The 26500-nt window shown below is 37.3% G+C and overlaps 2 protein-coding genes across 7 annotated transcripts in view; both read left to right on the top strand.

Moving 5' to 3' along the window:
- The window catches only part of TBC1D12 (TBC1 domain family member 12), an 83359-nt gene extending 69321 nt beyond the window's left edge, over positions 1–14038 (top strand). For all 4 annotated transcript variants that reach the window (XM_014864677.3, XM_014864680.3, XM_070486883.1 and 1 more), the window contains 6 exons: positions 1599–1696; positions 2612–2683; positions 6878–7006; positions 7275–7384; positions 11123–11381; positions 12146–14038. In XM_014864677.3, coding sequence (XP_014720163.1) covers positions 1599–1696; positions 2612–2683; positions 6878–7006; positions 7275–7384; positions 11123–11381; positions 12146–12214 — 737 coding nt within the window. In that variant the 3' untranslated portion in view covers positions 12215–14038. The remainder of the gene's footprint in view (positions 1–1598; positions 1697–2611; positions 2684–6877; positions 7007–7274; positions 7385–11122; positions 11382–12145) is intronic.
- Positions 14039–21405: 7367 nt separating this feature from the next.
- Positions 21406–26500, top strand: part of HELLS (helicase, lymphoid specific) — a 38725-nt gene continuing 33630 nt past the window's right edge. The window contains exons 1-3 of one of the 3 annotated variants that reach the window (XM_044753816.2): positions 21406–21592; positions 22006–22127; positions 25930–26052. In XM_044753816.2, the coding sequence (XP_044609751.1) occupies positions 21562–21592; positions 22006–22127; positions 25930–26052 (276 nt within the window). In that variant the 5' untranslated portion in view covers positions 21406–21561. The remainder of the gene's footprint in view (positions 21593–22005; positions 22128–25929; positions 26053–26500) is intronic. The other 2 variants (XM_014864676.3, XM_070486867.1) reach the window with 2 other exon arrangements.

The raw sequence follows: 26500 nt of genomic DNA, 5'->3' as shown, positions 1-26500 counted from the left end.
GAATCACAGTAAAACAAAGTATGCCTGTGTAAAAATTAAAATTATAAGCATTTACTTCTGAGACATTTTGTCATAATTAATGGTAAAAGTTCACTTCAGAAGCAGTTAATTGAATGTAAATGAAGAATTGTTCCAATGAGAAGCAGTGTTTTGTTTAAATTACTGATTTCTTGTTTCCTGGCTGTTTATAATTTGCCATTGTCATTTAACTTTTTGGCCACTGTCTTTTCAAATATTACTTTTGCTCTATCTCTCCTCTCCTTCTGGGACTCAAATTACATGTATGTTAGATCATTTAACAGTGTCCCACAAGTCTTACACTTTTTTAAAAATTCTTTTTCTTTCTGTACTTCAGTTTAGATTTTTACTGACCTATAATCAAGTTCACTAATCCTCTCCTCTCCTATATTCAGTCTATTAAGTCTGTCCAATGACTCTTTAATTTCAGATATTTTACTTTCTAATTCTAGAATGTCCACCTGGTTCTTTTTGTAGACTCTATTTTTCTGCGGAAATTCTTCATCTTTCAATCTCATACATTTCCATCCATCTTTTCCTCTATTTTCTTTAATGTATTTGTAACAGTTAATGTTCTTGTTTGTTATTTCCCATACTGGATCATCTGCAGGTCTGCTTCTATTGGCTGTTTTTCCCCTTGATTATAAGTCATATCTTCCTGCTTCCTTTAAAATTTTAAATTGTCAGTCATTATGTATAAAAAGAATGTATAAACTGAAAGTGATGTTTCCCCTGCAGAGGAAGCATGCTCTTTTCTGTTAGGCATTTGGGTTATCACCGTAATTCAGTCAGTAACTGAGCTAAGTTGGGGCAAGTTTGCAGCTTTAGATAGACTTAGTTCATCTTGGGTTTCAAATTTCTTGCTGGGAAGACTGTCCTATTTTGATTGCAGGCTCCTCCCTCCACTGAGACACTCTCCCAAGGACCATGTGATTTTTGGTGATTTCATTTTGCCTTTCCAGCTCAGCCTTCTTTGCTACACTAGCACTTAGCACAAGTCCCGTGGAGGAAAATGAGATATATGTTCAGGCTCCTCCAGATCCTATCTTTATCACGTCAGTCTATTTGGCCATGAAAATCTCTTCTGGTTTCTTTCCCCAAGCAGAGTACCTTTGTCTACAGGAAGCTCAATCCGGAGCCCATGCCCAGACTTGGCAGATGCCCCCAGGAAGAAGAACAGCCACTGATAGCCACTCACCTAGGAAAGACTCTTCTCTGTCTGAGATTTAAATCTTCTAGACCTCTCTGTATCCACAGCTTTCTTAAGCCTTTTTTTTTTAAACGTGACATTTGAAATTTGTTTTTTCTTAGTTATTCTTGGAGCAATAGTCTTCCCATACCTTCTGTAAAAAGTGGAAGCAGAAATCCTTCACCATATAACTTTCTGATAAACATATAGATATATTCTTCATATAAGAGGCTCTGCTAAGTTCCAGCAAAAGCTATGTGGTATTTCTTTAAATGTCTTGACTCTTCAGATCTTAACTTGCCTTAAGTAACATATATGCTGTGTGATCATTCTGAGTTTACAAGATTGAACTTGGTATAGCCAAGTAATCATTTTAATTTTATCTACCTAGGAAATGCAGGTGTATCTGTTGCTGATCGGGAGGCCAGTCTGGAATTAATTAAGTTGGATATATCTCGTACATTTCCATCTCTCTACATCTTTCAGAAGGTGAGGGTTTCTAACTAGCTTGTAACTGTTATTTTTTTTCTTTTAAATCCAAGGGAACAGATTCTCTAAATGCATAGCTATTTTTTTTAAAGTAAAATCTATAAAAATTGGAGGCCTGTATATAAAAAGTGTAAAACTTGTAGGAAAATTTTAAAGGAATTTCTATTATTTTATTCCACTGACTGAATGCATTGCAGTTAGCATAGGACATAATATGTAGTAGGTTCTTGATGTATTTTCATGAAAGTGAATTTCTTTGTTTTACTTCTTACTCTGTAAGGTATTTGAATTTTAACATTGTTGCCTAGTAAATTGTTAAAATATAAAGACCTTTGTCCCCAAATTTAAAATTTTTCAGAATTACTATTGAAAAAGGAAGAAATAGTTTATTTTTTTGTGTAAAGACTTATGAAGTTGCTTACACTTTATGAGAAATGGTTACATCTTATATGTGCTTTATATTTGAATCAAGTTTTTATACATGGAATTCCTCTATCTTTTGATTGCTAAAATGAGATAAAAATTTTTACCATTAAGATTAAAATTATTAATAAACTTAGTTTAGCTTGATGGTTTTCTTTTGCTGAAACTATATCAAATGAAAAAATCTGTTTTCTTCATAATCTTATTGTACCAAATCTAAAAGTCTTTCAAATTGTACACAAACTATATAGCCTTGTATCCATCAAGTGATCTTATTTGGCTTTTTTTGGTTGTTCACGATTTAATGTTTTTTTATTAATACTTTAGAAAACTTCTTGGCAGAGAGTGCATTTATAGTATTTTTGACAATGATTAAATATAGTAACTAAAACTAGTTATTTAGGAAATGCTAAAGTTTGTTAACATGTTATTTGAGAATTAACTTAGAGACAGTTATTTGGATAGTTTGACATTTCGTTTTTCTTTCCTAAGGGTGGCCCATATCATGATGTCTTACATAGTATCTTAGGGGCGTATACATGTTACAGACCTGATGTTGGTTATGTAAGTATTTGTTTCAGTCTTTTTTTTAAATATAAATATTTAATCTATCTTATCAAAGTGTCCTTTATTGGCTCCCAATTGTCTGTATCTCTATGTCTTTTTTTTCTCAGGCCTATCAACTTACCCAGAGAGGAATCTTCCCATTTTCTACCAGGGACTTATGAGACTGGCTGCTAACTTTCTGGACAGCAGCCGGGGGTTTCACCATTCAATTTGTAAACTTTTATTTTTGCCCCTGCTGTTGGTGTGGTGCCTTGTCCCCTTCTCCCCAGCCCTCCTTTTCCTGATTGTGCCTTCAGAAACAAATCTCTTATGTTTTGCCAGGTTGAGGACAGGATAGGCACCTGTCCATACAGGATAGGGGAGGAGATTTGCTCTTGTTACACATTTTCAGCCAATCCTAGTTTTAGCCCTACTCCTTGATTTCAGAGGTATCTGATAACTTCAATTCCTGAACCTTCCAGATTTTGTGGCTGAATTGGCTTGCTGCTTATTGGCTTCCCTCTCAACATTCTCCATTTAGTTAAGCTACAGTTTCTAAAATGCTATTCACATCTTTTATCTGCTGTTTATATTATTTTCCATTCTCTTTGTCCTTCTAGGTTAATATTTATTTTTTTTAACTGTTATTTTAGTTGGATTTAGGAGGGAACAAGGTAAAATGTGAGTGTTAAATTTGCCATGTTTAACTAGAAGTCGTTAAACCTTCATCTCTTCACTTTTGTCTTAAACTAGAAGAATTTTAGAGACCTCACAACAGGGTGACTGGTACAACTTACTCTGTTTTCTTGCATGTTCATTTGTACATTTGTTCATTCATTCACTCAAATATTTATTGCATGCTTATTGCTATATGCCAGGCATTGTTCTAGGCACTTGAGATACCTCAGTGAACAAAAGAAAGATTTCTCCCTTTCTGACACTTGGGATTTAGAAGGAGGAGACAGACAATAAACAACCAACAAATAAGTAAATTGTATGTGTGTTACAAGGTGATAAGTGCTATGGAAAAATATGGCACAGTATAGGGGGGAAGTGCCAGGTTTGGGGATGGGACAGGGTGTAGTTATTAAAGATGGTCCAATAGTCCTTATGGAGAAAGTGAAATTTGAACAGAGTCTCAACTGTCTTGCTTGTGTGTTCTGTAATAGAATTGTAAAACATTATGTAACCCCTTCACATTTTTAAGTTGACATTTAAATTTTTTCATCATAAGTTTAACTGTAAAGAACTTAATTTTTTCACTTGTTAAATGTTGACGTATTTGGGGCTGGCCCGGTGGCATAGTGGTTAAGTTCATGTGCTCCACTTCAGCAGCCTGGGCTTTGTGGGTTTGGATCCTGGGTGCAGACCTACACACCGCTCATCAAGGCATGCTGTAGCTGTGTCCCACATACAAAAAATAGAGGAAAATTGGTACAGACGTTAACTCAGGGCCAATCTTCCTGACAAAAAAAAAAAAAAAAAAACACCAACAAAAAAACAAAAAATAAAACTCATAGGTCTTTTAAAAAGTGTAGACACTGTAATGATTTTATGTGTATCATCATCCATTTAAAGAAAAATATATGAGCAAGCTCTTCATTTTATTTTACAGAGCACACAGATTTTTTAGCTCTTTGAATTTATGTAAAATGACCACCTTATAACCTAATGGGTAATGCCAAGCCTCAGTGACAAACCAGTCAGCCAAATCAAACTTATTTTATAATATGAGATAAGAATAGTATACGGGCTGGCCCCATTGCCGAGTGGTTAAGTTCGCACGCTCTGCTTCCGCGGCCCAGGGTTTCACCACTTCGGATCCTGGGCGCAGACATGGCACCGCTCATCAAGCCACGCTGAGGCAGCATCCCACATGCCACAACTAGAAGGACCTACAACTAAAAATATACAACTATATACCAGGCTTTGGGGAGAAACAGGAAAAAAAAATCTTTAAAAAGAATAGAATAAACTACATTGGAATACATATTTCATGATGTGATTTAACAAAACAGGTTTTTAACTGCATTAATGAATAACATGCTGAATCTGTGAATAAATCATGTAAAAGTCTTATCTGTAATTTGTTCAGTCTTGAAAAGATTTGGTAATGGTTCACATTCCAGTTATATTTAAAAGATCCAAAGGCATCAATCTCTATTGCTATTTTCTTTATTGGTTCTCCTGGGACTCTCCCTCAAGAGTTATGTATTCTTTGATAAAAGGTGTGGTATGGAAGAGATGAGGTCACTAAGTGAAAATTGTTATTACTTATCTCTATTCTACCATATAATGGAATTCAGTCATATTTCTATTCATATACATGACAGAAAGCCAGAGACTTTTCCCAAACAGTATTTAGAGCTACCCCTTGGTTTCACAATTCGTGCCTCTGAGCAATTCACCATAGTAAGTTTTATAATGGATGAGAACTGTGATTTTCACTTTCTACTGTGAATGTAGTGACATTCTTAGACCATGTTAAGAAAAGAAAACATGTGTAAATTGAGGATGTGGGAATGGATTCCCTTAAAATAATCCATGACAGTGTATAGTGTACTGTTTGGAAAGTCTGTATCTCCAGGGTATGCTTATCCCACTATTTAAGACCACTCTTGTTTAGATTGTTGAATTGTATTAGTTTTCCATTGTGAGGAAATGGTTATGGATTACTTTTGAGTAGAGTAAACCTCTTGAGTCTTGAGTGTCACCTGTTGGTAGGTCCTCTGCTACAAGCTGTAGCCTTTGAAGCAAGGTCGTAGGTAGCTATTATTTTGCCTGGATTGTATCTACTGGCATGTATAGTGAACTGGGTCTGTAGTATGGTGGGACTCTAAGGGGGCCATACCATAAAAGTGGAAGTGAGAAGAGAAACTAAATTTCCCAGTATCTCAGGAGGAGTCAGAAACTGTAGACCAGGACTCAGATTCAACCATAAGAACTTTGTAAGCTTTGTAACTTTCCCACATTTATTTTTCATTAAAGCTGTTTCTTTATAGTGATTATCTATAAAATAAGAAAATATCCCCTAAAATAAGAAAGATCTGTTTGCATGTCTGCAAAGATAATAGAGAATGGGTAATCTGAGTAAATGACCTCCTCCCATGTACTAGCTAGGCATAGGGGAAGAGAAAAAGACTTCAAATAACTTGCTTCTCTGAAAAGCTGATGCTGTAATAATTAGCTTTTTATGTGCATATGTGCATCAGATAGAAGAACCCAATTTGTGCAGTAAAAGTAACAGAGTGGGAATTCAGATTAAAGTGTACTAGAGTTTAAATAGAGCTGAGAAAGTAGAAATAGCGATTTTAGGCAGCCCTTTCAAAACATTTGACTGGGAACAGAGGGGTATCATTGCAAATATTCTTAGTGGTCTCTCTGTGTAAGTCTGTTATACAAATCTCTACCAGAAGTTCTTGATAAACTTTTTTTTAATGTAAGAATGAATATTTTTTATAATAGTAGTTCCATATTACTTATCTGCTCAAAAATGTAAAATAGCTACCCATAACTCACAAGCAAACATCTGTTTGGCTTAGCCTTTTACTCAAGACCTTTCACAATTCGTAAATACATCCTACTTTTCCTAATTTCTCCCATTGTTCCCCTTGTAAATCTTGTGCTCCAACTGGGCTGGTCCTGTATGTATTTGCTCATACATCTTTTCCATCTTGGAATGGTTTTTCCACATTTCTTCCTCCTCTTTTTCCAGGAAGTCAGCCTTACTATCTCAAGCCCCACAAACTCTTCTTTTTTGGAATTTCAGCAGCACTTCTCATAGATCGCTTTTATTCTTAGTTCCTCACTTTCTACCTCCGACAGATGTGTTATAAGAATGAAGACAATCACCTGATTGTCATTAAACTTGGTGATTCTGTACTTTACTTTGAAAGACTTCAGATTGAAAGAAAATGAAAACTAGGTAGTACGCTGAGAATAGGCTTTTGTAGCAAGTGAAAGCTGATACTTTTTTCTTTTTTCCAAAATTTTCCCTAATACTTTTTAAACCACACCACATGAACAAAAAATATAAAATTAGGGAGGACTCATAATTATTAGTAGGTTCTCTCTGTTTACCTTTGTTTGGAAGTAAGGAGAAATCTTGGTTATTTCTACTTTGTAATATCACTTTGTAATTTTTCAGGAGTGCAATAAACTATAGAATTATTATTGTAAGCACATTTTAATTAATTGCTTTTCTCTTTGAAGGTCCAAGGGATGTCCTTCATAGCAGCAGTTCTCATTCTCAATTTGGAAGAGGCGGATGCCTTCATTGCATTTGCAAATCTCCTGAATAAACCATGCCAGCTGGCCTTTTTTCGTGTGGATCACAGCATGGTATGGACATTTGGAAAGGATTGTATTTTCCTTTGACTGTCAGTTTCTGTGGTCTGAATGCCCTTTGAGAGTCAAAAACAATAATTAGAACACTAAGGTAATCTGACCTAAAATAAACTTTTTGCTGAATTTTACTTTTATGAACACTTGACGAAAAGACTTGGAAAGGTGTGCGAAGCAAGATTTTCTGTTAATTTATGATTAAGGATTTAATTTCTCTATTTACAGAGTATACTCTTTAATAATTTATTGATATTTCTGTCTTTAGATGTTGAAATATTTTGCAACATTTGAAGTATTTTTTGAAGAAAATCTCTCCAAACTATTTCTTCATTTCAAATCTTATAGTCTTACACCAGACATATACTTGATAGACTGGTAAGTCATAACATACATAAAATATAATAATTAAAAGGAAAACAAAGTATAACTTTGCATGTGTTTTAGGAACTAGAGTAAACCTCATGCACAGGATTATACATATAAAAAAACTTTCTTTACAAATAGAAACTCTCACATTTCTGTGGGGAAGCATTTGATTAAGAGTATGGACTCTGGGTTGAAATCAGAATCCCTCAGTTTGTGTTTTAGAGTCTTATCTTTTTTTTTTTTTTAAAGCTTTTATTTTTCCTTTTACTCCCCAAAGCCCCCCGTACATAGTTGTGTATTTTTAGTTGTGGGTCCTTCTAGTTGTGGCATGTGGGATGCTGCCTCAGCATGGCTTAGATGAGCAGCGCCATGTCCATGCCCAGGATTTGAACTGGCGAAACCCTGGACCGCCAAGGCAGAGCACATGAACTTAACCACTCGGCCACGGGGCCGGCCCCCAAGACTCTTATCTATAAAATGGAAATGATAATATTGTTTCTGCACCAGGCTTGTTTTTGCCCGCTGCCTAGAAAGCCAAACACCAGGATGATGAGATTGTGGCAGAGAGAGTTTAATCACAAGGCAGCCATGTGAGGAAGTGAGAGCATGAGTCTCAAATCAGCTTCTCCGAAAATAGGGACCCAGGGATATTTATAGGATGGGGGGCAAGTGGACTGAAATGTGGAGATAAGCGGTTGGAGGTGAGGAGAGGTGGGAGATAGGTGATTGGAGGTGAGGAGAGGTGAGGTAATTGATGATGTGTGCAAGTGTAGTCAGACTCCATGCCTCTTCATAGGATGCATGCTCACAAGATGGTGGTGTGAACATGATCTAAGGTGGAGTTTTTATCCTCTTGACATCAAAAGGTTGCCTCTTGTACATCTGCATGGGCCCAGTTGATGAGTTGGTGATCTAAACCAGCCTGGAGTGGACAAAGCGGTTTTTCCTGAAAAGCAGCTCAAACATCCATTACCATGGTGACCCAGGCTCCAGGGAGATGTTATCTATAGGAACCTAGTGGGAGTCTGATAGCATATTGCCTAAACAGCACAGTTAACAATGGGTGGGTAAAACAGCTAAAAACTATAATCAGTAATTGCAAAAAGGAAAAAAAAAAACCTTTAGTTCCTAGCTACTTAATCATCAGTGGCTAACTCTTTGCTAGTTTTAGTCCTTCATATTCTTTGGTATTCCTCATTCTTGAGGGATTTGGGGCTATGACCAGTCTAGCTACTTCCTACTGAATTGGGGCATAGATTTGGGTTAGAGGAATGAAACTGTTTAAGCACTCATTTGGAAATATTCCCTTGTTGCCGGCTTCATGTTGACATTTTTGTATTAGAATTTTGTATCTTGCTCAACAGTTTTGGAACATATGAAAGCACATTTTATAATCAGGTGTCTGACCAGAAGGATAAGAAGTATAGAAAACCCAAATTTCAACAGTCCCTGAAAAACAGACCTAATCCCAGTGGGGCCTCCATCTGATCTCCAGCTGGGGGCAGACATCTGGTCTCAGTTCCTGATAGTCTTTTGTTTTACTGGATATGCAGAGACCACAGCAACGTCCTATACCCTGATCTTTCAGTTGTCATTGATGATGGCTGTCAGCACAGACTCTCTGCCTGGGGGTCATCACATTCCTAAGGAATTCAAAAGAACAAAATTATCAATTTATAGTAGCTGGGAGGATCCATAAAATCTACAGAGCATGCATAGGTTAGTTAGTCAGAAGTCATTGAAAGTTACAATATGATGTCTTTTCTACAATATGGCTTCACTTATGTCAACCTTGTGTGGAGCCCGGTATCAATATCTATATCTTGAGTTGCAGTGGAGGTATTTTACATGGATTATCTCATTCAATGCCTGGTACATACTAAGCTCTCAGAAATAATTAATTGTTATTCCTTTATTATTCTTAACACAAGGGCCTATGATAGTTATGATAGTGTTTTTTACTGAGGGCTTTTTTCCCCTAAGGCTTTATCCAGCTTTCTGGCAGAGGAATGATGCCTTATTTAGGTGCAAATGTCTTTTTTCAACTTTCTGATTCCCGCTCTTGTGTTTTAACTTGGAGGGTTTGCCTAGGGCTCTGCGAACAGTAGCCAGTTGATTATAGAATGGGGAGTTAATTTTGCGGAAGAGGTAGAGAATTGTTCTTAAGATAGGTTGTTAAGTGTAATATGAAATACTTAAACCTTAAATCCTAATCATTCAAAATCAGTGGGTTTAGTATAAATGATTAAATTTTAATATAGAAAAATAAATAATGGCATTGATCAAATGTGATATCTTCTCAGTTGTTTGGGGCTCTTTTGTTTGGACTTTTCAAAAAACTAAGTCATTTTTCAATGTATTCTCTTCCATTCTCACTAGGAACATTAGAGTTCCTTTGGGAAGGACCCAAGATAAAGGGGAGAAGAAGGGTTTTCTCTCATAGGACCCAGGGGACCAAAATCAAATACTAAATCTGTAAAGAAGGGAGAAAAAACCCCAATTGTCAGTCTTGAGGATTGTGAACATGAGGCAAATCTGGATCACAATTGATATAGGGAACAGGTTGGAACTAATAATGAGTACTGTGTATAAGAAATTGCCTAGGCATTGCTGGTACCCTTTCTCATTTTATAATTTTTCAATTTTTAATTTTTTTTATTGAGGTAACATTGATTTATCCCTTTCTCATTTTGAACAGTGAATTAATATTCTCTGTACTGCCAAGAGTATGCTTTTTGTTATGCAATTAAATATGTGTTTATAATTTAAGAAGTAGACATGGATTTTTGTTTCACTGCCTTTTGAGCTTATTAGCTTATTACATACAAATCCCAGAATCAGTTATGCAAGAAAAAAGAGGAATAAATGGCAGTGCTAAAGGGTATTTTTTTTTTTTTTTGGTGGGAGAGTCTTTAGTTCCCTTCCTCAAGTTTCATCAGCACTACCTCAAGTAAACACAGTCTGTGTAAAAAGTCTGTACTTTCTGTGCCAAGGCAACTTCAAGAGAAGTTTTCTAGTACCTGCTCTCCCTACTTCCCCAACCAGAATGCCACCCCGAAGCACCACTGGGTAAGGAATTACATGATCAGACATTGTCAGAAAGGATGGGAAACCTTTTGGTGATTCTGTTGCAGGAGAAGTATTAAGTAAAGTTTGGTGAAGGGAAAAAAAAAACTGGATGTTTGTGGAAAGAGAAGAGAAAAGAGAGAAGTCAGACTTTCTGGTTTGTGTTTAGGTTACTAAAAGATGGTAGTTGGGTTACAATAATAATAGGTAACTTTCATTGAGCATTTCTTATGTGCCGGGCACTGTTCTAAACACTTTACATTTATTAACTTCTTTAATTTTCAGAACAATCTTGAGAGGTAGGTAGTATTATTATCTTTTGTTTACTAATGAAGCTGAGGTATGGCAAAGATAAATATCTTGCTCAAGGTAACAAAACTAATAAGTTGCAAATCTTAAGAATCAGACTCAGGCATTCTGGTTTCACAGCGCATACCCTGAACCAGAGGCTCTTTTGCTACTCTAGTTTGTAGTAGGCTGTATCTCTATGTAAGGTTGTAAATTAACATAATGATGTTATTTATGACTTAATTTCCCATTACTCAAGTTCTTTGAGGGAAGAAACTATATTTTATTGGCCTTTTATCCCTAATTAAACACTATTCTTTTCTAGAAATGCTTAATGAGTAAATGAATCAATGAATGAAAAGTTTCAATGAGTATTTTCCCCCCTAATTTTAGGATCTTCACACTATATAGCAAATCACTACCACTTGATCTGGCCTGTCGAGTCTGGGATGTATTTTGCAGAGATGGGGAGGAATTTTTATTTAGGACTGGATTAGGAATCCTCCGATTATATGAAGATATTCTTCTGCAGATGGACTTTATTCATATAGCACAGTTTCTAACTAAATTGCCAGAAGATATCACATCAGAAAAGCTGTTCAGCTGTATTGCAGCCATTCAGATGCAGAATAGCACCAAAAAATGGACTCAGGTAGAGTGACATTTTCTTCCCTCTTAACAAATGTGTTAAAACAATCAGTTGACTTGTAAAAAAAGTTATGAATTTCTCAAATGTTAACGCTTAAATTTAAACAATATATTTAAAAAATAATTTTTGACTTTGAAAAGAAAACCAGATTGTTCCTCTTTGACTGATCTAGATCTATGGCTTTATTTTTATGTAAGTCCAGAGTAGTTAATGAGCTTAGTGAAGTACAACCTACAATTGTCGTGTATTTGCCAGATCCATTATATAATTATTTTGGTCTTTCAAAGAGACAACAGTTGTATTTAACACCTGCTGTATATTGAAGGTTTGCAATAGAAAGATTATAATGTATGATCCTGGCTTTTTCGATGCTTAGTCTTATTAGGGAGGCAAACGTATTGGCAGTCTAAAGTTAAGTGACATAAAAGATGGCATTACCTCTTGCTCCATGAATAAATAGACAGTAGGCATTAAAAGCTCACAGTTTTATTGCTTATGAAAATGAAAATGTAAGAATATTGGTCCAGAAAATATTCTGTTACCAAATAGTAATTTCAGAATATTTGGCAAGTGATGAAAACTGGAATGTAATTACATACCATAAAATTGGGTTGAAACAAACAAGAGGATTTGAGAATGGCAGTCTTTCAGGGGACAGAGTTAAGTATACTAAAGCTGTTTCATATTAATAAACTATAGTTATTTAAATCTCTTTAATCTGTGCGGTAGTTTTTTGAAGATTAATCTTTACTTTATATAATTTCCAGGTCTTTTCATCTGTAATGAAGGATATTAAAGAAGGAGACAAGAATAATAGTCCTGCTCTGAAAAGCTAATCTTCAAAATTAACAGACTAATTGAAATATAAAAAATTTTTTTGATAAATTTTTTTTTTCCTATGTAAAAAGCATGGAAGAAAATGGAGAAATCTAAAAGAATCAAGACATGGAAAACTACTGATTTTGAATTCCATGGCTGAAGTAAATGAAATGAATAACCTACTGACAGTATTAATAAAAAAGTATTTTGTAGGGAGAGCCATTTTAAAAAAGAAAAAGTTTAAATGGCTAGTACATACTCCATAATTTGGAGTAAACAAGTTTAATGCAATAAATTTTTTTAACAGCTTTGGAGATACTTCGGATTTTTACAACATCTTTTCTTTTTTAACAGTTACCATAAAGGCACTTTGGAGGTCAGAGAATGATTGTTAAATACTACTTTAAGTTCCAAAATACTGTTTGAAATAAACACCGTAGTACATACAGGTATTATCTCCAGTTCCAACCTTTTGAAGATCTTGTAGACCAAGAATAAGTAACTTTGATTGTAAATTATTTAAGTCACTGAAGTTGTTGTTGATCTTCATTCACAGACTGGGGCAAGTTTGGGTTATCTGGGAACTGGAAATATTGGTGGAAGATTGTTTAGCATTTGTTTAGGTGTTTTTCTACAGTATCATGTCTATTTGTTTTTGAAGAGAAATTATTTCTTTTCCTTAAGGAATTCCTATCCCTGAAAGAATTTTAGCCTTTCTGTTTCTTGTCTAAGAAATGGTTCATCTAGTAATTTAAGACTCTAACTGGTAGAAGGAGAGTTCTTTGCACTTTAGTGGACTGATGACTTGATTTTGGGAGTAAGTCCATAAATATAAATGAGATTTTTCACTGATAAGGGTAAAAAGTTATGAATTCTAAGAGTTCTTAAATAGCATGCTACTTGGCAAGACTAAATTTTTTAGTTAAAATTCCTTTACTGTCTGTAGAAACAAAATTTGTTAATTCCAGTTTGAAATTTGAAATCTTAATATGTAGCAAAGTCCATGATTTGTTAAAAACACTGTGTATAATTTTCTAATCAATGGAAATAAGAGTAAAAGAAAAAGATAAAATTAACTTTTTTCTAATGAGCCTAATTTTGATGATATAGTGGATAAAGTAATTATTAATTATTGATAAATTGACATTAAATTTATTATAATATGTTTAATTCTTTAACCTAAAATAAATCACTTGAGTATTATGAGTGGTATCTGTATAACATGTTATTTGGTTAGTAATTAGATTTATAGTGTGCTTTTTTGTTGCAGTTTGGTTTGAAACAACACTTAAGCACACTATTTGTGTTAGTGGTATATAGTCTTCAAACTAACAAGCCTCAGAACCTTGTTAGTATAGTGACTGCCTCTTTAGAAGTATGGGACCAGATGGTACCCATATATTTTTACCCCATGGGTCATTCTAGCCTAGGGACCACTAGTGGAACCCTTTGAAGTTAACTCCTGTCATAGGAGCTTGCTTAGTGGAAAACTGGTAGTATAGTAAAATATTGAAGGAGCACCCAGGGTCTTAATCGGTTTTAGAATGACATTTTAACTCTGGTAGCTACTTCCTTGGTATTGGTGGCCCTGATAGAGGGAATGTAACACCTGGCAGTAATCTCATTGAGGTTATACTACTGGCCTAAATTTAATCTTACCTTTGTGTATTTGTTTCCTGAGTTGAATCTAAGTTACTGTATTTCTTTTTCTTACTTTTATTATTGTACAGTTTCTTTACTTTTCAAGTATGATTGTGTATATAAAATGTAAATACAAGGAATTCACTAAAAACCACTGTTAACAGTTATTGTGTAAATAAAACTTGTAAGCAGAGTAATTACTTGAAATGAGTCTTCCTTACTTTGGGGATATCTGGTTTATTTAACCACATTTAGAAGAAAAAAGGAATAAACGTTTTTTTTTTTGCCAAATTTCTCTTCCAAGGGATGCACTAGGCCTTCAGTCTCTTGAGACTAACAACTGGCAGCTAAAATATTGTATCTTCCCTTGAACTTCCTATACAGGCAATACGGGGTTATTCACATGGTCAGTGTATGACAATTTATTTGGTCAATTAAAAAATAATTTTTCCTGGGGCCGGCCCAGTGGCACAGCGGTTAAGTTTGCATGTTCTGCTTCTCGGCGGCCTGGGGTTCATTGGTTCGGATCTCGGGTGCAGACATGGCACCGTTGGGCAAAAACCATGCTATGGTAGGCATCCCATGTATAAAGTAGAGGAAGATGGGCATGGATGTTAGCTCAGGGACAGTCGTCTTCAGCAAAAAGAGGAGGATTGGCAGTAGTTAGCTCAGGGCTAATCTTCCTCAAAAATAAAATAACTTTTCCTAGGGGCCAGCCCAGTGGCACAGCAGTTAAGTTTGCACACTCTGCTTTGGTGGTTCACCAGTTCGGATCTCGGGTGCAGACCCACGCACTGCTTGGTCAAGCCATGCTGTGGCAAGCATCTCACATATAAAGTAGAGGAAGATGGGATGGGCACGAATGTTAGCTCAGGGCCAGTCTTCCTCATCAGAAAAAAAAGAGGAGGATTTGCAGCAGATGTTAGCTCAGGACTAACCTTTCTCAAAAAACAAAAAGTAACTTTTCCTAAAATCTTCAAGATAAATGTGAAATAATATGGTGTTTCATTTGTTTGTCTACCTTATATATATCTCACTTCATTGTCCTTTTAGCCCAGGTCTACATTGTCTTATTTAAATGCTACTAGAAGACTCCAGTAACTAGCATAATTTTCCTAAAGTCATAGAATATAGTCATAGTTTTTGCTGATTCTTTTTACATCGATGACCTTCATATAATGTTATTGGTTTGAGCATATTTGTTTGACTTTACAAAAGTTAGTGGCATTTGCAAAAGGGCATTGAGATTTTCAAAGCCTTTGACTTCAGGATAACAGTTTTCATTGTAGCTTAGGAATTAATGTTATTTTTACAACTTTTTAGAGTCTACACTGTTGGAGGGTATAATTCTAAAGCTTATGATCATGGAATAATTTATGTTACTTTATGATGCCATATGGCTTATTTTGATTTTTCATTTCCTATTTTCGTTTGGATAAGAAAATTATTTTGTATTCCATGAGCATATTCAGACAGCAGAGATTGGTATAAAAGAGGCAAAACACATGTGAGGTAGCATTGGAAACTCAGGTTTTAATTTGCCTTGACTAGTTAACATCTATAGAATCAGAAAACAAAGTCTTCCCTCTGGCAGAGAAATTGATTTTTGTATTGAATTCATATTACTTTGATATTGTCAAAGCAGTGTCCAAAATATGAATTCCCAAATGTAGTAAAACTACATTAATTAGAACTTCACTGCTTTCATAACATGTAAAAATGAAAATTAAATGGAAGTTTTAGAAAGATTTCAGGAAAATTAGCCACTTCAGAGAGAGAACGAAGCCTTGCCCTTTAAAAATATTGTTTGCTTACTAACAGTGTAATTGCAGTAGAAGTGAGCTACTTGGTACTTTGAATGAATGCAGCAACACTTGTTAAGCTGTGATTATGAGCCAAGCACTGCCTCTTAACATTTTGATAGATTACCTCAATTTACAAGTCTTGCTAAATTAGCAAAATTGCATTTCTTTCCAAACATTCTACCATTCACATTGATCTTCCCTCAGTTCCAATTAATGAGGTTTTATCATGTGCATTTTGTTTTTTGGGTTGGGTTTATTTTCTAATAAACACCAGGAGGAAATTTGACTTTAGACACTTTTGCAATACAATTTTTTTTAATCTGTTAAATATTTAAGTAAACAATACTTTTTTTTTTTGAGGAAGATTAGCCCTGAGCTAACTACTGCCAATCCTCCTCTTTTTGCTGAGGAAGATTGGCCCTGAGCTAACATCCATGCCCATCTTTCTCTACTTTATACGTGGGACGCCTATCACAGCATGGCTTTTGCCAAGCGGTGCCATGTCCGCACCGGGATCTGAACCCGCGAACCCGGGGCTGCCAAGAAGCGGAACGTGGGAACTTAACTGCTGCGCCACCAGGCGGTCCCTTAAGTAAAAAAAAACTTTGATACTGGCACTGATAGCAGTTCCTCCACATTAAACCCAGCACATATGGGGCTGAAGCCAAAACACTCATTCCCTGTTTACCCCCTGGCTTCCTGGTTCCAGAATCCACTATCCCCACTATCTGCCATGGAGACAAACAGCCAACGTGGCCCACCTGCAAATTCCCTTATCATCCTTCTTCCTGTAAGCAGCCTCCCAAGGCCAAAAGCAGGCTGGTGGGAAGGCTCTGACCAGCAAGGTCACTGACTCCCTGCCCCTGTCTACAAACAGCCACATTTCTCACAAACCTTGCCTCCCATCTTTTGGGAAGACAAGACAAAACAAGACAAATTTGAGGACTCACTCTCGTGTCCTGGCTGATACCATCCGAAATAAAAACCCTTTTCTTGCCATAAGCCTGGTGTTCCAGTTTTATTTGGCCCCTCTTCTGTGGCGGGTAGGGAACCTATGTTTGTAGGCACTAACACTTTCATCATTTTATTTAAGGTAAAATCACTTTTGTACTATTGCAGTGTACTTGGAAAATTATTTTTGTAATAAAATGTAAATGATTAATATAGACTTGGAGTATACAAAATTGACAACAATGGGATATATATGTTCTCATTTTTCATCTTCAGGCATACGATGAAATGATATACACAATGGTATTATAAAGGCAGAAAGTGAAGTTTCCAATTTTCTTGGTCTAGGCAATATCGATAACCAGTGTTGTAAGTAGATAATGTATTTTGATTATCACATAAATCCAAAGGCTTTTAATTTTAGCATCTAAATTCTTAAGAAATTTTGAAAGGGAAGTATTGATTAAAACCTTGTAGATTGTACAAGGCTTTGAATGTTGTGTTTGGACTTTAAAGTAAGAAGATAAATTGGAAAGTGAATGATAGGGTTTGTTCTATAATTAAACCAAGTGATTTTTAAATAAATTGTGGTGCAATAAGGTAATCTCTCATTACTTTGTTATAATATTTCTTCTGATTTGATTTTTAAACCCACTTATGTGAGCCCTTGAAAAAGTAAATAATTCTCATCCCTTTGATTAAACTATGTGTAAAGCAAATCCTATCATTTCCTTGCTCAAGACCCTCTAGTGGCATTCCTCATAATAAAATCCAAACTCTGGGGCCAGCCTGTTGGCACAGTGGTTAAGTTCACATGTTCCACTTTGGCAGCTGGGGGTTCACCAGTTTGGATCCCAGGTGTGGACCTATGCACCACCTGTCAAGCCGTGCTGTGGCAGGCGTCCACATATAAACTGGAGAAAGAAGAGCATGGATGTTAGCTCAGGGCCAGTCTTCCTCAGCAAAAAGAGGAGGATTGGTGGCAGATGTTAGTTCAGGGCTAATCTCCCTAAAAAAAAAGAAAAATCCCAAACTCTTTACCCTGCTCTACAAGGTCCTGTGTGTTGTGGTCTCTGCCTATCTACAATTTCAACCACTAAGCCTCATTAACGCCACTGTAGACCTAATGGATTTCTTGCCATTTCTCAATCTGCCAAACTGCTATCTACCTAAGGGCTTTTCCTCTTGCTGTTCCCTCTGAAATGTTCCTTGCCTCAGTCTTTGTATGGCTTATATTAGCTTTTCATTCAGATCCCTGCTCAATGTCACTTCCTCAGAATCGGACTTTAAATATCCATCCTCTGTCATTCTCGGGACCTTACTCTGCTTCGTATTTTTTTTTTTTTTTTTAAAGATTTTATTTTTTCCTTTTTCTCCCCAAAGCCGCCTGGTACATAGTTGTATATTCTTAGTTGTGGGTCCTTCTAGTTGTGGCATGTGGGACGTCGCCTCAGCGTCACGTGATGAGCAGTGCCATGTCTGTGCCCAGGATCGGAACCGAGGAAACACTGGGCCACCTGCAGCGGAGTGCGCGAACTTAACCACTTGGCCACGCGGCCGGCCCCTCATATTTCTTTATAGTACCTATTACTTATCACTGGCTCACATTGTTTTATATAGTTGTTTGTCTATTGTTTCCACTACAGTGTAAACTCTGAGGTCAGAAACATTGTCTTTTTTTTTTTTTACCACTGATTGCTAGTGCCCAAAATAGTGCTTAGCACTACCTGTGATATATATGGATGAGTAGATTACTTTTATATGGGGCCATTCCTCAGTGAACTTATCTTTCATTTAAAATATTTCTATTAGATTATGCAATTAGCTAGAAACAACTCAAATTATTTCTGGCTTACTCAGAAAGTTCACCATTTAAAGGTTGAGTAGAAGAGAATGAACTAGTAGAGGTCAGAAATAGGAATATTGGGGGTCAGAAAAAATAAGGGACCATAAAAGAGTGATTGATAGTGTCCTGTGGCAGTGAGGTTGAGATGAGGACTGAGATGTCCACTAAATTTAGCAACAGGTCATTGATTTCCTCACTTTAGTGTGGGCTGAGTGCAGTAGCCAGACAAATGGTTGAAGAATCAGTGGGAGGCAAGGAAATTAAAGATAGCTAAGTTAGCTATAAAGGGAAAGAGAGAATAGATAATGGTTGTAAAAAAAGAGATTGCCTCCTTCCTTTTAAGATGGGAGAGATGTAAGTAAGTACTAATGGAAAGTTTTCAGTAGAGGTGTAAGAAAGAATGGGATAATGTGAAATCTAAGATTCCTGAATAGGCTGCCAGGAGTTGGATCCAGAGTATAGCACGAGGTAAGGTGGAAAAGGTGTTCAGCTGCAGGTAGGTTTGTGTAAATATGGTCTTGGGAATCTGAAAGGGGAGTTCTGTTTTGTAGCTCTTGTTTACTTTGTGAGGTAGGCAGGAAGTGGGGCCATCTAAGTGTAAGCAAGAGGGAACACTGATTTTGTTTTTTGATTTTTGTTTGTTTTTTGTTTACTTCTATGATTGGGTAGATGGTGAATCCATTAATATGAAAAGGATTCTAGAAGAAGAAGACATTTTGTGTGGGTAAGGAAACAAAAGAATGACTTGTGACATCTTACTTAGAAGAAAATATCAGGGGCTGGCGGTGTTGCAGCTGTTAAATTTGCACGTTCCACTTCGGTGGCCTGAGGTTTGCTGGTTCGGATCCTGGGTGAGGACATGGCACCGCTTGGTAAGCCATGCTGTGGTAGGCGTCCCACATATGAAGTAGAGAAAGATGGGCACAGATGTTAGCTCAGGGCCAGTCTTCCTCAGCTAAAAAAAAAGAGGATTGGCAGCAGATGTTAGCTCAGGGCTAATCTTCCTCAAAAAAAAAGAAATCAGTGCCTCATCTGGACGGACTACTTCTGACTTTGTCACACCCCTTGCCAGCTCTGCTTCAATCATACTGGCCTTCTGATACTCAGACATGCCCAAGTTTATTCCTGCCTTAGTCTCTTTGCACTAGCTCTAGCTTCTGCTTGGAATATTCTTCCCCTGGGCAAGCTGGCTGCTTCACTGCTTAAATGTGTCACTTCCTCCGATACCTGACTACCCAGTCTATAACTAGTCAGTTCCTCTCACACGACTCTATTCTAATATCTTGCAAATTACTTCTCACATCCCCCTCCCACACACACTTATTTGCCACAACTCCTGGAATTTAAGTTCCATATCAACAGGGATCTTGTCTGTCTTGTCTATTGCTGTACAGCTCATAGAAAAGTTCCCCGTACCCAGAAGACATTTAAATGTAGGCCCTTAAATAAGAATGAATGAACAAAACTTTTCACAGCCATTCTGAGGGAAGGTCTGCCCAATGGAAGACATGGGTCAGGAAATGCACCAGTGTACTTATATTAACAAGTATGGGGCCAGATGTTAGATGAGATGTCTGTTCCTTGCGAATCAGATGAAATTGCCTTGAACTCCATCTCATGTGTGTTGGACAAATCTTCATCACTGAGGATTTAGAAGGGAAGTTGTCGGCCTTAAGCTGATCATCGAAGGCTGTAGAGCAGATGCTACAAGAAACAAAGTGCACAGAGAAAAGCAACAGATGGAGGAAAGATTTTGGGAGGTGGGCCACAATTGAGTTCAAAAGAAGGAAGAGGGAAGTTTTTCAATACATTTGGGGGAAAACCTGTAAAAAGCCGTGTTTCAAACGTTAAAGAGAAAAATTTTGGAGGATAGTTTCGTGAAGGTTAAAAATTTTACGTAGAGTGAGACTGATAGCTATTGTCTTTGATTAGAAAGAGGTATGATTTAAGAGCTGAGACTACACTTTATCTCAAAATAATACTGAACTAGGAGTCAAAAGACTTAGGTTTGACTCCTGTTCTATCACAGTGACTGTTGGCTTCTGAGCAAGTCAATTTATCCTTTCTGAGCATGTTTTCTCACTATAGTGCAGGAATAAAAATCTGCTCTGCTAATCTCGGTGTTGTAATGAAGGTTGCTGAAGACGGTTATGATGCATGTGCAATGTAAACCCTTAAGATTTTGTACAAATACAATTATTAAAGTTGTTGGAGTCAGAAATGAGGGAAATAGGTGGTTACATGGCAGGTACACCATAAATTCTGAGGTGGGGGGACGACACAGGAACTTTTTGAAAGGGACTGCAAGACAAGAAAGGGTGGAATTGAAGGCTGAAGGGAAAACTAGAGACAAGAAAAGCCCTGCCTCTTCCTTCAGGTGCCCACTTTTCTGGTCTGCGGAATTCCTCAATCTTACCTCCCTTCTACTGGCCATTCCGCTCCTTTAAAACTGCATTCGGTTTTCCCTTATCCTCAACTTTTTAAAACTCTATCATAATCTTAATATTTCTCTCTCTCTCATTCCACCCATAAAAAAAGCCCTCTTCTGGGTCATTTCGGGGAATATTCACTCAAAACGTGAGCTACGCACTGCGGCTCGCAGGCGAGGCTGGCAGTGTTCGCTTCCGACATCCTCACCTGGATACTCATACATCTTTCTACCTAAAGGATCATCGCTTGGCGGATTTAATCACATCAGCCAGTGCGTGAAGGTGCCCTGCAAACTCTTAAGAGCGCTCCTACAGTATTTCGTAGCTCGGACCTATCATCCAACACGCGAGGAAACGGGGCCCTCCACAGCAGGCAGGCTCGCCCGGTATCCCAGCGCTGGTTAAAGGCCGACTTCTGCAGCGCAACCCCGAAACACAAGCCCAGGTGAAAGCTCACCGTTTCGGACGAGCACCAAACTGCGCCGAATCTCGCGCCTCCGGGACTCGGGGGCGGGGCGGGTAGCACGAAGTATCGCGAGATGACGGCGTTTTGCCGCGAAAGAGAAGCGCGCGTTTTTCTCTGGCCGGGGATTTGGTGAGAAGACTCGGACCGGCAGCCGCTGTGAGGATATCGCGCGCGGTGTTGCAGGCGCTGAGACCAAGGGACCTGGTTCTAGAGTGTGTGTTTAGCCATGCCGGCACAGCGGCCCGCGAGCAGCGGCGGTGAGTGACGAGAACCTTCCTCCGGGCACGGGCGGCGGCGTCCCGGGCCGGGGGGGTGCAGCATGGAGGCTGCAGCCGAGCTTCAGGGGAAGAGCCGACCCCGGGCAGAGCCTGAGGAGGGAAGGAAGCTGTGGAGAGGGCGTGGAGGACTCCCGGAATGGCACATACGTGCGTGATGGAAGAGATTTTACTCAGGGGAGCTGCATTTTCCTCAGCATCCCGGTTTGTGAACGGGTCCAGGCAGCTTAGTGACGTTGGGAAGACCTAGGATGTCTTCTGAGAGGTGATGCTGGCGTCTCCGTGGGTCTTTTGCCTCAGATGCATGTGGGAAGAGGAGGAAGATTGTTTAATGTGGGAGTTGAGTAATTGGCAGTTTTCTAAAAGTGCAGTTTAAAAGCCTTCTGCCCTCTTAGGGTCCCTGGCTCCAGATGTGGCTGAGCGAGTGGAGCCCGCCGTGATTACCCCAGCCATGCTAGAAGAGGAGGAACAGCTTGAGGCTGCCGGACTTGAGAGGGAGCGGAAGATGCTAGAAAAGGTAATTTAGGAATCAAGTTCATCGTCGTTAGAGCCAGGAGTAACCTGCTGCTTCCTGGGAGGTGTGGTTTGTGTTCCTAGGTTGACTAGTCTGGTGTTTTCATAAACCTGGAAACGGGCTTTCTTGTTTATCTGTCTGTGTGTTTACAGATGCTATCTTTGAGAAACCTTCGCACGTGCTTTGAGTGATGCCTCTAGGAGATGGAGTCTTACTCTATAAAGTGGCCTCATCTCTCTTTTAAGTGAGCATCTCAAATTGCTTGTTCAGCTATTATAATTCTTCCAATGTCGGTAGTGAATCTTCTCTAGTGAATTCTCTCAGTGGTGTTTTCCACCTAAGTGATCAACTTGCTTTTTGTTTTCTTGGTTTCTTGGGCTAATGCTAAATAAGATTCCTTTAGGTAAAACTTGGTGTACTTTTTTTGATGATAAGTTATTGTGGTTTTCTTGTACAGAGTATCTAGTTTGTAGATTACTAAAAGTAATTTTTAACTGCTTGAAAATTCAATTCTTAAGTATACTTCACCTCAGTAATCAAGTCCTACCCTGCTGCTTAATTATTGGGTGTAAAAGAGAAAGAATGATGCCATCGGCTAGTAGGTACTACCTACTAAGTGACTTTTTTTTGATAATATATTTATCCTCAATATTATGATGACATAGGTACTTTTGAAATCTTTTACATATGAGGAAACTGAGGCAGTTGGGGGTCACACGCTAATGAACTCAAATTTGAACTCCACCGGTCGCCAGAGTTCTTGTCCTTAACCCTATACCTCTCTAAGGAAATATGCATTGAATAATATGATGCAGTTACATATCCTAGAACTTAAAATAGCCATTTCTAATTCATTTTCAGTCCTTCCGTGAATAAAGCGTAGAGCTCTTTTCAGTCCTTCTGACACAAAGGTGTAATATGCTAAAAATCTGGTAGTATTGTCATCTATTGTCGTTACATTGCTTTTTTGTAGAGGTATTAAAAGAATTTATTAATTTTTGCCCTTGACACTTTTAGTTATTCCCTAGATGACTGGAGAGAATTCTAAGAGTTAAGTCTCTTCCTACCTGTCTTTGGAGGCCAAAAACTCACTATGCAAAAGTAAAGATTCCTTTTCTTTTGGGAGAATACTGTATTTATGGGCATATATTTAGAAGTACTTAAGAGAGGTAGAGCCAGCTTAAGTTCCTTAATGGGAAGCATTTACTTTGCTTTAGGAGACTTTAAGTTTTGTGAAGAGCCTGGAGAACTACTTTGACATTCATTTGCTGCAGTTATCTTCTTTGGCTTTTTACCTGCATTTGCTTTTGAAAGAAGTCATTGTTAGTCTAGAAGACTTAAGAGTAGCATTCGTGTATATGTAGTGGGGGAGGGGAAAAGGTAAGAGTTGGGAGATTTCTTGGAGAGGTAAAAGGAAAATAGTTCATATTGTGTAGACTGAAATATAACTCCCCTCCTCCTCATCGCCTAAATCTTAGAGTTGGTGATGGGAGAGATAATGGGGTAGACAGTGGGGAATTGGTGCTGTTGGTGTCCATTGGCATACTCTTTCACTCTAGTCGTCAAGAGATGCTCCTTGCCAGGCACTCAGTGCTTTCCACAGATGGAGCTACAATTTACCTTAATAAAACAAACAATAAAATTGTTAAGTCAAGAAAGAGTAATGATAAATAAGCTTTACTACAAAGTTATTTTGAAATAGGGAAGATTGGGTTTAAAGGTTAAACATTAGCATAGTATTAATTATGTTAATTATAAATTATTGTTCCATGATGGCATCTTAAAACTTTAATTACTTAAAAAATTATGCTAATTTATCCTGAACAGAATTTAAGGTAGCAGATATATCTAAATTAAGTCCAGAATATTTTAGCTAAAGTTTTAAACAGATTAAGAAAGTTAAAAATTTAAGAATTCAAGGGGCTGGCCCCGTGGCCGAGTGGTTAAGTTCGCGCTCTCCGCTACAGGCGGCCCAGTGTTTCGTTGGTTCGAATCCTGGGCGCGAACATGGCACTGCTCATCAAACCACGCTGAGGCAGCGTCCCACATGCCACAACTCCCACATGCCACAACTGGAAGGACCCATAGCAAAGAATATACAACTATGTACCTGGGGGCTTTGGGGAGAAAAAGGAAAAAATAAAAAAAACTTAAAAAAGAAAAATTTAAGAATTCATCTTTATGAAGTCTAATTTTATATCCCCATTTATAATATCCGCCTCATTCGTTGACTGCCAGGTATAATCGCAGAAGTATAGTGGTAATGATAAAAGAAAGGCTGTCCTAAAAGAACTGAAAATACAGTCTGATAAGATGTTAACAGATTATCTGCACAGTAGGATTATGGGTGATTTTTTTTTAATATTTAATTTTTCTGTAATGCACATGTGTCACTTTAGACTTATTCTTAGACATCTTATTGTCAGTGTTTTTGTAATAGAAAAGCAGTTTATTTTGGAAGAAACACTAGAGAGAGGACATAAGATCTAGGAAATAGAAGCCAACATACAATGGTGTCTGAGTTGCAAAGTCAGTCCTTAACCACTAAATTAAACTTAATTAGATTATGCTAACTTTAGCCCATGCGAGTGTGTGCACGGACACACACATGCACACCCTTACTCTGTCTCAGGAGTGGCGTTGCTGGTTGGTGAGGTTTGCATGTATTTGGCTTTAATAGATGAATTTAGCTCTCACTTGACTCTCTTCAACCCACTTGATGCTTTCCTTTGAATTCAGATTATACTAGGTTGGCAAATTATGAACTGGAGTTGGCCTGTGCTTAGTTATGTAAGTAAAATGTCATTGGAACACAACGACGCCCATTTGTTTACATATTGTCTATGACCCCTCTTATCCAAGAAAAAAAGCAGAATTGTATATTTGCAGTACAAACCATATGATGCTTAAATATTTACCCTTTGGCCCTTTACAGAAAAAGTTTGTGGACCACTGAACTATATTATTTATTTGTTGCTTTTATTTTTTCTATCTTGTACTCTCTGGTATTTTTCTTTTAAAATATTTAACTTTTAGCAATGTGAATTAAGAGAGGATTCCTCCTCAGCCACTAGACTATTGTAGACTCTTAGAAATCACTCAGTAAATAAATCGTGTGTAAAAGTAATATGAAAAGCAACGGTTTGTAATTGGAAGGTATACAGAGGTGAAAGATAAAGCTAAGAGTATGGCAGTATGACAGTAAGAAAGCAAAAAGGTGAGGGGAACACAATACTGAGGTGGAAAGAGATGCTTGTAAGAAATCATCCATAGATTTAGCATGTTGAAGTGTTTTGACAATACACTTTTTAAGTTCTACAAATAGATGTTCTAATCCCTAGCCACTGAGGTTTTTTCATTCTAATGCTCTTTCGAATAAAACTGGTATATAAGAATTTTCTTTTCTGAAATCGTTTGCTTGTTTAAAAACATAAATCCACCTTGAATTAAATATTTACTTTCTGACTTTAATTTCAATATTTTAAAAATGGATCCTCAGCTCAGTAGATGCCGGTAACCATATGTCCACTGTCCTAAATTTCAGTATTTTGGTATCCAAACTACATCTTACCAGATTGCCTGTTGAACCCAAGAATCATATTTTTCAGCTATTTGTTCTAGTTTTTGGTTTGGAAAATAAACTATTTTTAGTAAATGAATTTAATATTGTAAATTTTTTTTTTAACTACAGGAAATATATTAAACCTAGAGAGCACTTATCTAGCCATTTTTGTTACACCTTATGCAAAAAAAGTCAGTGTATGTCAAGATAACTTAATTACGGGGAAATTTTCTCTTTGGATAGGCTCGCATGTCTTGGGATAGAGAATCCATGGACATTCGGTACCGTAGACTTCAACATTTGCTTGAAAAAAGCAATATCTACTCCAAATTTTTATTGACTAAAATGGAACAGCAACAATTAGAGGTATGTATAGGTGATTGTAATCAATTGATTACAACCAGTAGCTTAAATTTTTTAAAAAGTTTTGTTGAAATATAAATTACATACAATAAAATGAACACATTTTAAAATGTACTATTTGATGAGTTTTGACCAATGTATAGACCTGTATAAATAACCATCAGCACAATCAAGATGAAGAACATTTTCATCACCCCAAAAAGTTCCCTTGTCTCAGTGATCCCCATGCCTGGACCCCGGCAACCACTGATAATCTGTTTTCTGTCACAGCAGATTGGTATTGCTTTTTCTAGAATATTATATAAATGGAATCATATGGTAAGTATTCTTGTGTCTTGCTTCTTTAGCTCAGCATGTTTTTGAGATTTACTTATGTTGTGTCTATTCAATGGGTCATTCTTTTTATCCCTGAGAAGCATTCCATTGTATGAATGTCCCACCATTTATTTTT

Source organism: Equus asinus, chromosome 2, assembly GCF_041296235.1.
Source record: "Equus asinus isolate D_3611 breed Donkey chromosome 2, EquAss-T2T_v2, whole genome shotgun sequence".
Taxonomy (NCBI): Eukaryota; Metazoa; Chordata; class Mammalia; order Perissodactyla; family Equidae; genus Equus; species Equus asinus.
The sequence above is the reverse complement of the archived record's forward strand: the minus strand, read 5'-3'. Positions and strand labels throughout refer to the sequence as shown.